General features: G+C 50.7%; 1 protein-coding gene across 3 annotated transcripts; it reads right to left on the bottom strand.

The window, feature by feature from the left end:
• Positions 1-617: 617 nt before the first annotated feature.
• On the bottom strand, positions 618-12,339 carry MRPS35 (mitochondrial ribosomal protein S35). 3 transcript variants are annotated; one of them, XM_073544235.1, is made up of 10 exons: positions 12,297-12,339; positions 8,808-8,902; positions 4,137-4,245; positions 3,705-3,751; positions 3,239-3,406; positions 3,100-3,160; positions 2,725-2,864; positions 2,541-2,650; positions 2,382-2,451; positions 618-975 (listed from the first exon to the last, which is right to left on the bottom strand). In XM_073544235.1, exons 1-10 carry the CDS (start codon positions 12,325-12,327, stop codon positions 718-720), a joined length of 1,089 nt encoding a protein of 362 aa, XP_073400336.1. In that variant the 5' UTR covers positions 12,328-12,339; the 3' UTR covers positions 618-717. The 3 variants fall into 3 exon arrangements, with proteins under 3 accessions (XP_073400336.1, XP_073400337.1, XP_073400339.1); XM_073544236.1 differs by lacking the exon at positions 12,297-12,339 and adding an exon at positions 12,160-12,290; XM_073544238.1 differs by lacking the exons at positions 4,137-4,245; positions 8,808-8,902.
• Between the last annotated feature and the right edge of the window lie 228 nt (positions 12,340-12,567).

Below are 12,567 nucleotides of genomic sequence, written 5' to 3'. Positions count from 1 at the left end.
CTACATATAAATTTATCCAGCCGACACTAGAGGGAGCTCGCTACATATAAATTTATCCAGCCGACCCTAGAGGGAGCTCGCTACATATAAATTTATCCAGCCGACACTAGAGGGAGCTCGCTACATATAAATTTATCCAGCCGACACTAGAGGGAGCTCGCTACATATAAATTTATCCAGCCGACACTAGAGGGAGCTCGCTACATATAAATTTATCCAGCCGACACTAGAGGGAGCTCGCTACATATAAATTTATCCAGCCGACACTAGAGGGAGCTCGCTACATATAAATTTATCCAGCCGACACTAGAGGGAGCTCGCTACATATAAATTTATCCAGCCGACACTAGAGGGAGCTCGCTACATATAAAATTTATCCAGCCGACACTAGAGGGAGCTCACTACATATACATTTATCCAGCCGACACTAGAGGGAGCTCACTACATATACATTTATCCAGCCGACACTAGAGGGAGCTCACTACATATAAATTTATCCAGCCGACACTAGGGGGAGCTCACTACATATAAATTTATCCAGCCGACACTAGGGGGAGCCACTAGGGGCTTTTCTATTTTGGGGGGAAGCAATTAAATAATTTCGGGTCACACGAGGGTGAATCTCAATCATATAATAAAGAATTTGATTTATTCAGTCCAATTACAGCAGATGACAGTTCTGTCAGTCTTTAGGGGAGGGCAGGTCCTGTGACGTGTTTAGGCCACACCCAGTAGACTCTTGACACTTTGCTTGTAGAGGCTGATGCTTTCCTCAGTCTCGCCCTGGTTGCGCAGGTTCAGCATGGCACGGCGATATTCCTGCACACTGGGCGATTGGAGGATCTGTTCGCTGGAGGCGGCGTTACCCGGCATCCTGGAGAGCGTGTCCAGGATGTTCTGTTGCGACCGGCTGCCCTCCCAGATGTATTCCTCCATGTCACTTTCCTCCTTCTCACTTTCCCATGCTTCAGTTTTCTGTCAGATAAAATAAAGTCATGATGTGAGGATTCAGATATTAACCAGGAGCTGAAATCTCCCAGCATCCCCTGCTGCTTGCAGCTTTGGATGTGACTAGAGAATAAAATATAGCATAGTCCATCACCAGCACGGAGCTGACTGTAGAAGAGACGAGTGTGCCATTGCTCTCTGCCATCAGCCACCTCAGCATGAATGAGCTTCTGATGCAGATCAGCAGTGTCCTGATAACAGAGAGCACAAGACACCTGGACATCTACAGTCCACAACATCCAGGATGTCGGCAGCAGTGAGGACACTGTGGGAGTTGTAGATCCACAGCAGATGGTCGGGAAGGGAATTACACAAAGGCAACTGGCTGTGCCTCGGGGGGTAGCCAGGAGCTCGCTGCCTCCGGGATCCCCCCTGGATCCTGCAACCCAACCCAAGCCCTCGCCCCGGATCATGGAAAAATCACAAGTGTCAGCGAGGCTCATAAAATATACAGGGCAATCAAAGGCAATTCATCCGATGAGCAGGAGCTGAATTATTAATGAGACACTGAAAGGTAATGAAAGCGCCAGGAGGTTTGTGTACAGGGAACGGCCCGAGATCAGGTGGCGGAGTGCAGAACGGGGGAGGACATCATAGTGACAGGCGGCAGACAGGAGCGCTGCACAGGGAGCGGCCAAAGGATGCAAGGAAGCAGCGACACAGGAACGCAGTACCACCACACAGCCAGTGGGGGGCACCACGCTCAATCACATAGGACATGCATGCTAGGTTACATCCTGTATTATACCCCAGAGCTGCACTCACTATTCTGCTAGTGCAGTCACTGTGTACATACATTACTGATCCTGAGTTACCTCCTGTATTATACGCCAGAGCTGCACTCACTATTCTGCTGGTGCAGTCACTGTGTACATACATTCCATTACTGATCCTGAGATACATCCTGTATTATACTCCAGAGCTGCACTCACTATTCTGCTGGTGCAGTCACTGTGTACATACATTACTGATCCTGAGTTACCTCCTGTATTATACCCCAGAGCTGCACTCACTATTCTGCTGGTGCAGTCACTGTGTACATACATTACATTACTGATCCTGAGTTACCACCTGTATTATACCCCAGAGCTGCACTCACTATTCTGCTGGTGCAGTCACTGTGTACATACATTACTGATCCCGAGTTACCTCCTGTATTATACCCCAGAGCTGCACTCACTATTCTGCTGGTGCAGTCACTGTGTACATACATTACTGATCCTGAGTTACCTCCTGTATTACACCCCAGAGCTGCACTCACTATTCTGCTGGTGCAGTCACTGTGTACATACATTACATTACTGATCCTGAGTTACCACCTGTATTATACCCCAGAGCTGCGCTCACTATTCTGCTGGTGATGTGTTACGCACCCAGGCCTCGTGGTATAAGACGGTCAGCAGGTACAGGGCGTAGTCCTGATTCTGTTTCCTGACTGGACACCTGGAATGAGGCAGAATTGTGTCAGTTGTGGAACCCAGTAATGCTAATATTATTCGGGGGTCCGCTGCCATCACTGGGGTCTGTCCTACCTGTCAGTGCGGATAGTGAGTGTATCGTCCTCGGGGTTGTACCGCGGCCCCACGAGCTTTATCAGCTTCCTCCGGGCATGAGTGTCCAGGTTCAGACTGGAGAGCTTCACCTGCGGAGAGGGTCTCGGGATTAAGTGACTACTGACCCTGAAGAAGACCCCCTAAGTGACCGGACTGCACCCACCTGTAAGGTCACAGCTCGAGCCTTTGGGTTGCGGAGTGACGGTCCAGCGAACAAGTAATCCATGGACTGGAGCTGGATGGGAAAGTGGCGGCTGCAGGAATCATCGCTGGCGAGTGTCGCCGGCCACGGGGTGCAGAACTCTGCAGGGGACGGAAGGGAAGAGATAAGCGGCCCCTCGTCTGTCTGGACCCCTATATACAGAGCGGAGGCCTGGGATACAGAACGCCGGGTGACGGTCTGAGGACCCCTCATAGATCAGAAATACCATCATATGCTCCAATCACATCCAGAGCTGAAGTCACAACTTGCTGCATTACCGCCCCTTCATTTGCTGCTTTGGATGTGACTGGAGAAGATGAGATTTTCGGATGGTACCTTTCAGAACAGCGCAGTGCTTCTTGATGGCGGCCGGCGTCAAGTGCAGGAAGTTGGGAATCTGGAAAAAAATAGAGGCTAGAGGAAGCTGGGAGTTGTAGTCTGCACCACAGTTTCCTGATGTGGTCCCCCCCAATACCTTCAGCAGCTCCAGGTTTCCGATCTTATCCGGGGGCGCCGCCTTCTTTTTGGGGTATCCCATGCGCACGGGCAGCGGGACCACGGACGGCCGGAAGGAGGCGGCGGTGGGGAAGATGCTGCTCCACTCCTGCTCCGGGGACATCTTCTCTGTGCGAGGAGGCGGGACCTGAGGGAGTGATTGACAGGCGGTTACCTAGTAACAGGATACGACTGATACAATGTATCCAGGGTGAGGGGGCAGAACTCCACATGGGATATCGGGGGCCTCCGACTGGGATATCGGGGGCCTCCGACTGGGATATCGGGGGCCTCCGACTGGGATATCGGGGGCCTCCGACTGGGATATCGGGGGCCTCCGACTGGGATATCGGGGGCCTCCGACTGGGATATCGGGGGCTCCAGCTGTCATACAGGGGGCTGCGGACCCTGTAATCCGGCATCTACTCCTCATCGCCCCCGCTCACCTCCTTCCTCTGCAGATTTCTCTGTCCGGGACGTTTTCTGTGAGAACCTGGAAAATAAGACACCGGAGAACAATCACTCCTATCCTCCTTACTCTATGTGCACATGCAGGGGGTTACAGTCCGACAGGACCGGGAGACGCCGGGGGGGGTTACAGTCCGACAGGACCGGGAGACGCCGGGGGGGGTTACAGTCCGACAGGACCGGGAGACGCCGGGGGGGGTTACAGTCCGACAGGACCGGGAGACGCCGGGGGGGGTTACAGTCCGACAGGACCGGGAGACGCCGGGGGGGGTTACAGTCCGACAGGACCGGGAGACGCCGGGGGTTGCCGGTTGCCGCTACAGCATGTTGTGAATGTCGTGTAGCTGGTATCCGGAATTGCTGGGACCAGTAGTTCCACCACCAGGGTTCCCGCATATCTCCGCTCTCACCTGACACCGCCGGGACCGCACTGCTGCCCCGCACCAGCACCGAGGACACGGCGGAGCCCTGGAGGGTCAGAGGAGCCCGGAACAGCACGGAGGCCGCCATCACTACTAACTGCGGACGGCGAGAAAAGAGGGACAAAGTAAGAGAGGAGGCGAAACACCGAGGGGGCGGAGCAACGGGAGAGCAGTGACGTCACTACACTGAGCGACATACGTCATATCAGAGGAGCCCCGGAATCACGTCATATCCACACAGTGCCCCCATAATAACAGCGATATCCACAGTGCCCCCATAATAACAGTGATATCCACAGTGTTCCCATAATAACAGCGATATCCACACAGTGCCCCCATAATAACAGCGATATCCACAGTGCCCCCATAATAACAGCGATATCCACAGTGCCCCCATAATAACAGTGATATCCACAGTGTTCCCATAATAACAGCGATATCCACACAGTGCCCCCATAATAACAGTGATATCCACAGTGTTCCCATAATAACAGCGATATCCACAGTGCCCCAATAATAACAGTGATATCCACAGTGCCCCCATAATAACAGTGATATCCACAGTGTTCCCATAATAACAGCGATATCCACAGTGCTCCCCATAATAACAGCGATATCCACAGTGCCCCAATAATAACAGTGATATCCACAGTGTTCCCATAATAACAGCGATATCCACAGTGCCCCCATAATAACAGCGATATCCACAGTGCCCCCATAATAACAGTGATATCCACAGTGTTCCCATAATAACAGCGATATCCACAGTGTCCCCATAATAACAGCGATATCCACAGTGCCCCCATAATAACAGTGATATCCACAGTGTTCCCATAATAACAGCGATATCCACAGTGCTCCCCATAATAACAGCGATATCCACAGTGCTCCCCATAATAACAGCGATATCCACAGTGCTCCCATAATAACAGTGATATCCACAGTGCCCCCATAATAACAGCGATATCCACACAGTGCCCCCATAATAACAGTGATATCCACAGTGTTCCCATAATAACAGTGATATCCACAGTGCCCCCATAATAACAGTGATATCCACAGTGCCCCCATAATAACAGCGATATCCACAGTGCTCCCCATAATAACAGCGATATCCACAGTGTCCCCATAATAACAGTGATATCCACAGTGTCCCCATAATAACAGTGATATCCACAGTGCTCCCATAATAACAGTGATATCCACACAGTGCCCCCATAATAACAGTGATATCCACAGTGCTCCCATAATAACAGTGATATCCACAGTGCCCCCATAATAACAGCGATATCCACACAGTGCCCCCATAATAACAGTGATATCCACAGTGTTCCCATAATAACAGTGATATCCACAGTGCTCCCATAATAACAGTGATATCCACAGTGCTCCCCATAATAACAGTGATATCCACAGTGCTCCCATAATAACAGTGATATCCACAGTGCTCCCCATAATAACAGTGATATCCACAGTGCTCCCATAATAACAGTGATATCCACACAGTGCCCCCATAATAACAGTGATATCCACAGTGTTCCCATAATAACAGTGATATCCACAGTGCTCCCCATAATAACAGTGATATCCACAGTGCTCCCATAATAACAGTGATATCCACACAGTGCCCCCATAATAACAGTGATATCCACAGTGTTCCCATAATAACAGTGATATCCACAGTGCTCCCATAATAACAGCGATATCCACACAGTGCCCCCATAATAACAGTGATATCCACAGTGCTCCCCATAATAACAGTGATATCCACAGTGCTCCCATAATAACAGTGATATCCACAGTGCCCCCCATAATAACAGTGATATCCACAGTGCTCCCCATAATAACAGTGATATCCACAGTGCTCCCATAATAACAGTGATATCCACAGTGCTCCCCATAATAACAGTGATATCCACAGTGCTCCCATAATAACAGTGATATCCACACAGTGCCCCCATAATAACAGTGATATCCACAGTGTTCCCATAATAACAGTGATATCCACAGTGCTCCCATAATAACAGCGATATCCACACAGTGCCCCCATAATAACAGTGATATCCACAGTGTTCCCATAATAACAGTGATATCCACAGTGCTCCCATAATAACAGCGATATCCACACAGTGTCCCCATAATAACAGTGATATCCACAGTGCTCCCATAATAACAGCGATATCCACAGTGCTCCCCATAATAACAGCGATATCCACAGTGCCCCCATAATAACAGCGATATCCACAGTGCCCCCATAATAACAGTGATATCCACAGTGTTCCCATAATAACAGCGATATCCACAGTGCCCCCATAATAACAGTGATATCCACAGTGCCCCCATAATAACAGCGATATCCACAGTGCCCCCATAATAACAGCGATATCCACAGTGCCCCCATAATAACAGCGATATCCACAGTGTTCCCATAATAACAGCGATATCCACAGTGCCCCCATAATAACAGTGATATCCACAGTGTTCCCATAATAACAGCGATATCCACACAGTGCCCCCATAATAACAGCGATATCCACAGTGCCCCCATAATAACAGCGATATCCACACAGTGCCCCCATAATAACAGCGATATCCACACAGTGCCCCCATAATAACAGCGATATCCACAGTGTTCCCATAATAACAGCGATATCCACACAGTGCCCCCATAATAACAGTGATATCCACAGTGTTCCCATAATAACAGCGATATCCACACAGTGCCCCCATAATAACAGTGATATCCACACAGTGCCCCCATAATAACAGTGATATCCACAGTGTTCCCATAATAACAGCGATATCCACAGTGCCCCCATAATAACAGTGATATCCACAGTGTTCCCATAATAACAGCGATATCCACAGTGCCCCCATAATAACAGCGATATCCACAGTGCTCCCCATAATAACAGTGATATCCACAGTGCCCCCATAATAACAGTGATATCCACAGTGCTCCCCATAATAACAGTGATATCCACAGTGCCCCCATAATAACAGCGATATCCACAGTGCTCCCCATAATAACAGTGATATCCACAGTGCCCCCATAATAACAGTGATATCCACACAGTGCCCCCATAATAACAGCGATATCCACACAGTGCCCCCATAATAACAGCGATATCCACACAGTGCCCCCATAATAACAGCGATATCCACAGTGCCCCCATAATAACAGCGATATCCACAGTGCTCCCCATAATAACAGCGATATCCACAGTGCTCCCCATAATAACAGCGATATCCACAGTGCCCCCATAATAACAGCGATATCCACAGTGCTCCCATAATAACAGCGATATCCACAGTGCCCCCATAATAACAGCGATATCCACAGTGCCCCCATAATAACAGCGATATCCACAGTGCTCCCATAATAACAGCGATATCCACACAGTGCCCCCATAATAACAGCGATATCCACAGTGTTCCCATAATAACAGCGATATCCACAGTGTCCCCATAATAACAGCGATATCCACAGTGCTCCCCATAATAACAGCGATATCCACAGTGCTCCCCATAATAACAGCGATATCCACAGTGCCCCCATAATAACAGCGATATCCACAGTGTTCCCATAATAACAGCGATATCCACAGTGCCCCCATAATAACAGCGATATCCACAGTGCCCCCATAATAACAGCGATATCCACAGTGTTCCCATAATAACAGCGATATCCACAGTGCCCCCATAATAACAGCGATATCCACAGTGCCCCCATAATAACAGCGATATCCACAGTGTCCCCATAATAACAGCGATATCCACAGTGCCCCCATAATAACAGCGATATCCACAGTGTTCCCATAATAACAGCGATATCCACAGTGCCCCCATAATAACAGCGATATCCACAGTGTCCCCATAATAACAGCGATATCCACAGTGCCCCCATAATAACAGCGATATCCACAGAGTTCCCATAATAACAGTGATATCCACAGTGCCCCCATAATAACAGTGATATCCACAGTGCTCCCCATAATAACAGCGATATCCACAGTGCCCCCATAATAACAGCGATAGCCACAGTGCACCCATAATAACAGTGATATCCACAGTGCCCCCATAATAACAGCGATATCCACAGTGCCCCCATAATAACAGCGATATCCACAGTGCTCCCCATAATAACAGCGATATCCACAGTGCCCCCATAATAACAGCGATATCCACAGTGCCCCCATAATAACAGTGATATCCACAGTGCCCCCATAATAACAGTGATATCCACAGTGCCCCCATAATAACAGTGTTATCCACAGTGCCCCCATAATAACAGCGATATCCACAGTGCCCCCATAATAACAGCGATATCCACAGTGCTCCCCATAATAACAGTGATATCCACAGTGTTCCCATAATAACAGCGATATCCACAGTGTCCCCATAATAACAGTGATATCCACAGTGCTCCCCATAATAACAGTGATATCCACAGTGCCCCCATAATAACAGTGATATCCACAGTGCCCCCATAATAACAGTGATATCCACAGTGCCCCCATAATAACAGTGATATCCACAGTGCCCCCATAATAACAGTGATATCCACAGTGCCCCCGTAGTTCCCCAGTTTCCTCTGGTATCTGTGGTGCCCCCTTTTCCGCGCTCCGGTACTGGGGGACACTTCATTGTTGTTCGCACCATGGATCGCTTTCCGTCTCCTCTGATTGTTCCTGCTGATATCGGTGTCTCGGCCGCCGCTGATCCCTTTCTATCTGCCGATTCCATCAGGAAACCTGAGCGGAGAGAAAGAGGCTAATGGAGGCGAGACCCCCCAAATGTCACCGCGCTCACACGCCCCCTACTGGGCACAATGTGCACTGCTGCCAGAGAGGGGCGCCCTGGAGCAGAGGCCACAATAACAGCTGTATCACACAGGAGAGGATTAGATACACGGCTCAGCAGTCAGTATCACACAGGAGAGGATTAGATACACGGCTCAGCAGTCAGTATCACACAGGAGAGGATTAGATACACGGCTCAGCAGTCTGTATCACACAGGAGGGGATTAGATACACATCTCAGCAGTCAGTATCACACAGGAGGGGATTAGATACACGGCTCAGCAGTTAGTATCACACAGGAGACGATTAGATACACGGCTCAGCACACAGTATCACACAGGATAGGATTAGATACATGGCTCAGCAGTCAGTATCACACAGGAGGGGATTAGATACACGGCTCAGCACACAGTATCACACAGGAGACGATTAGATACACGGCTCAGCACACAGTATCACACAGGAGACGATTAGATACATTAGCTCAGCAGTCAGTATCACACAGGAGAGGATTAGATACACGACTCAGCAGTCAGTATCACACAGGATAGGATTAGATACACGGCTCAGCAGTCAGTATCACACAGGAGGGGATTAGATACACGGCTCAGCACACAGTATCACACAGGAGACGATTAGATACACGGCTCAGCACACAGTATCACACAGGATAGGATTAGATACATTAGCTCAGCAGTCAGTATCACACAGGAGAGGATTAGATACACGACTCAGCAGTCAGTATCACACAGGAGAGGATTAGATACACGGCTCAGCAGTGAGTATCACACAGGAGAGGATTAGATACACGACTCAGCAGTCAGTATCACACAGGATAGGATTAGATACACGGCTCAGCAGACAGTATCACACAGGAGAGGATTAGATACACGGCTCAGCAGTCAGTATCACACAGGAGAGGATTAGATACACGGCTCAGCAGTCAGTATCACACAGGACAGGATTAGATACACGGCTCAGCAGTCAGTATCACACAGGACAGGATTAGATACACGGCTCAGCAGTCAGTATCACACAGGAGAGGATTAGATACACGGCTCAGCAGTCAGTATCACACAGGAGAGGATTAGATACACGGCTCAGCAGTCAGTATCACACAGGATAGGATTAGATACATGGCTCAGCAGTCAGTATCACACAGGAGAGGATTAGATACACGGCTCAGCAGTCAGTATCACACAGGAGAGGATTAGATACACGGATAAACTGACAGTATGACATGAAAGAGGCTTAGATACCCCAGGTGAGATGTGACCACACAGAAGCTCAGATACTTTCTCCCTTTCCTTTCGGGGGTTTGGACGCTGTGGACAGTTACGTGGAATCAGATGGGATATTGGCTGACACCAGAGAGCAGGCGACGCTCTGTATTTGTATCGGTTGCACTCTATAGAGCTATATATAGCATGTCAGCGTGAAATACATGAAATATTAATATCTATACAGCTTCTGAATACTAGGAAATATGAGACACTTTGCACATAATTTGGCCGTTATCTCTGCCCATCAACCAACGACAGGTTGATCTCAGAAAAAAGGTGCCGGGTCCCTAGAAGTGTGAACACCTCTCTAGACTGATGTCTGAATTCCTGGGTGAGTGTGGACTCCTCTGTCAGCAATGCCTGCATTTATGGGTTGGTAGGATCCTGCTGCATTATAATCCCCACATGGTGGAGGGCGGAGAGGAAAGCCTGACTGGCTCCTCCAGACCAGTGTGAACAGGGGCGAATTGCTTCCTAGTATCCAGAAGCCGCACAGCTGTTCCCATTCCATAGATGTCACATCGCCATGCTTCAGCTCTGCAGAGTGTATAGTAGATATGGAGGCGGCTGCTCCTGGTTTGCGCCTGTTCACACTCGGCTGGAAGTGCCGGTGCGTCTTTTGTTATTAGGCCAGGATCTCACTGCTGTGTGTGATGGGAGAATCTCGCCCCGGTCTATGGCATCAGCACCCGGCGCTGGCGCTGGCGCGGGCACTCGGGCCGGAGCTGCGGGTAGTTCTATGTATTTTCCGGTCCCGAGTTCCTGCGGCAGCGCCGGTGCTGGTGGGAGAGACGCGGTGCGAGCTTCTTGTATCACACACGGTCCTGTGCTCCGGCATTACTCTGGATTCATGGATCAGAGAAGTCGCATCAATTATCTGTAGATCCAAAATGTTCTATCCGACCAGAAATCCTGCAATCATCATCGGCCGCTCTCTGCTTCCACCATCTCACGTCCGGCTCCTGCTGTGCTGCATTATGAGAGCATTTCACATGCAGCTTTGGATGTGACTTGTGTAATGTAATGATAGCAACTAATATGTCCGGATTCATCAGGCGGAGCGATTATTGAGCGTATAGCAGTAATGATTGTTCCATGACCCGGCGGTGGCACATTCCCAGGGAATGATGTCCCCATCCACTGCCCCAGTGCCTGTTACCCCCAGTCTCTGCCCCACTGCCCCCTCTTGTTGCCCCTGCTGCCTCCCACCTGTTGCCCCCGCCTCCTGCTTGTTGCCCCCACTGCCTCCCACCTGTTGCCCCCCGCCTCCTGCTTGTTGCCCCCCACCTGTTGCCCCCGCCTCCTGCTTGTTGCCCCCCACCTGTTGCCCCCGCCTCCTGCTTGTTGCCTCCCACCTGTTGCCCCCGCCTCCTGCTTGTTGCCTCCCACCTGTTGCCCCCGCCTCCTGCTTGTTGCCTCCCACCTGTTGCCCCCGCCTCCTGCTTGTTGCCCCCCACCTGTTGCCCCCGCCTCCTGCTTGTTGCCCCCGCCTCCTGCTTGTTGCCCCCCACCTGTTGCCCCCCACCTGTTGCCCCCGCCTCCTGCTTGTTGCCCCCCACCTGTTGCCCCCGCCTCCTGCTTGTTGCCCCCCACCTGTTGCCCCCGCCTCCTGCTTGTTGCCTCCCACCTGTTGCCCCCGCCTCCTGCTTGTTGCCCCCCACCTGTTGCCCCCGCCTCCTGCTTGTTGCCCCCCACCTGTTGCCCCCGCCTCCTGCTTGTTGCCTCCCACCTGTTGCCCCCGCCTCCTGCTTGTTGCCCCCCACCTGTTGCCCCCGCCTCCTGCTTGTTGCCCCCGCCCGCTGCGACAGGTAACACAATGCAGCACATTACAGTAATTGTCTGGGCCTCGGGTGACAGGAATTTCATATAATCTCCGCGCCCCGGGCGGACACCTGATCCCGCCGTCACCGCAGCCTCACACCGCACCTCGCCTTTCATCAGCACAATGACACCAGTAGCCGTCCCCAGGGCCCGCGCCTCATTACCCGCGGCCGGGGCTCAGGTTCCCCGGGACGCTCTTTATACACGGAAGGTTAATGGTTACATGGAGAATCCGCGCTGACCTCTGACCTCCGCCGGGAACACCGGCATCATTTAGTAAGGATTGCAGTTTTCATATCGGCCACGAGATGTCAGCACAAGAGACCTGCGGCGCCGGGCGCTGTCCAGTCCCTGAGCCCTCCAGTCACCTCAGTGCTGATTGGATGGGCATGGACACTCCCCGGAGTGGTGACGCCCAGTTGTCAATTTATGCACTCATTTACGAGGCTGAAGTTGGTTTCTTATTCGGCAATTTTTTCTTTAATGTTTTTTTATAGGTTTAACAACCCAGAA

This window comes from Dendrobates tinctorius, unplaced genomic scaffold (assembly GCF_039654945.1).
Source record: "Dendrobates tinctorius isolate UK_male_01 unplaced genomic scaffold, ASM3965494v1 ptg000136l, whole genome shotgun sequence".
In the NCBI taxonomy this organism is placed as follows: Eukaryota; Metazoa; Chordata; class Amphibia; order Anura; family Dendrobatidae; genus Dendrobates; species Dendrobates tinctorius.
The sequence above is the reverse complement of the archived record's forward strand: the minus strand, read 5'-3'. Positions and strand labels throughout refer to the sequence as shown.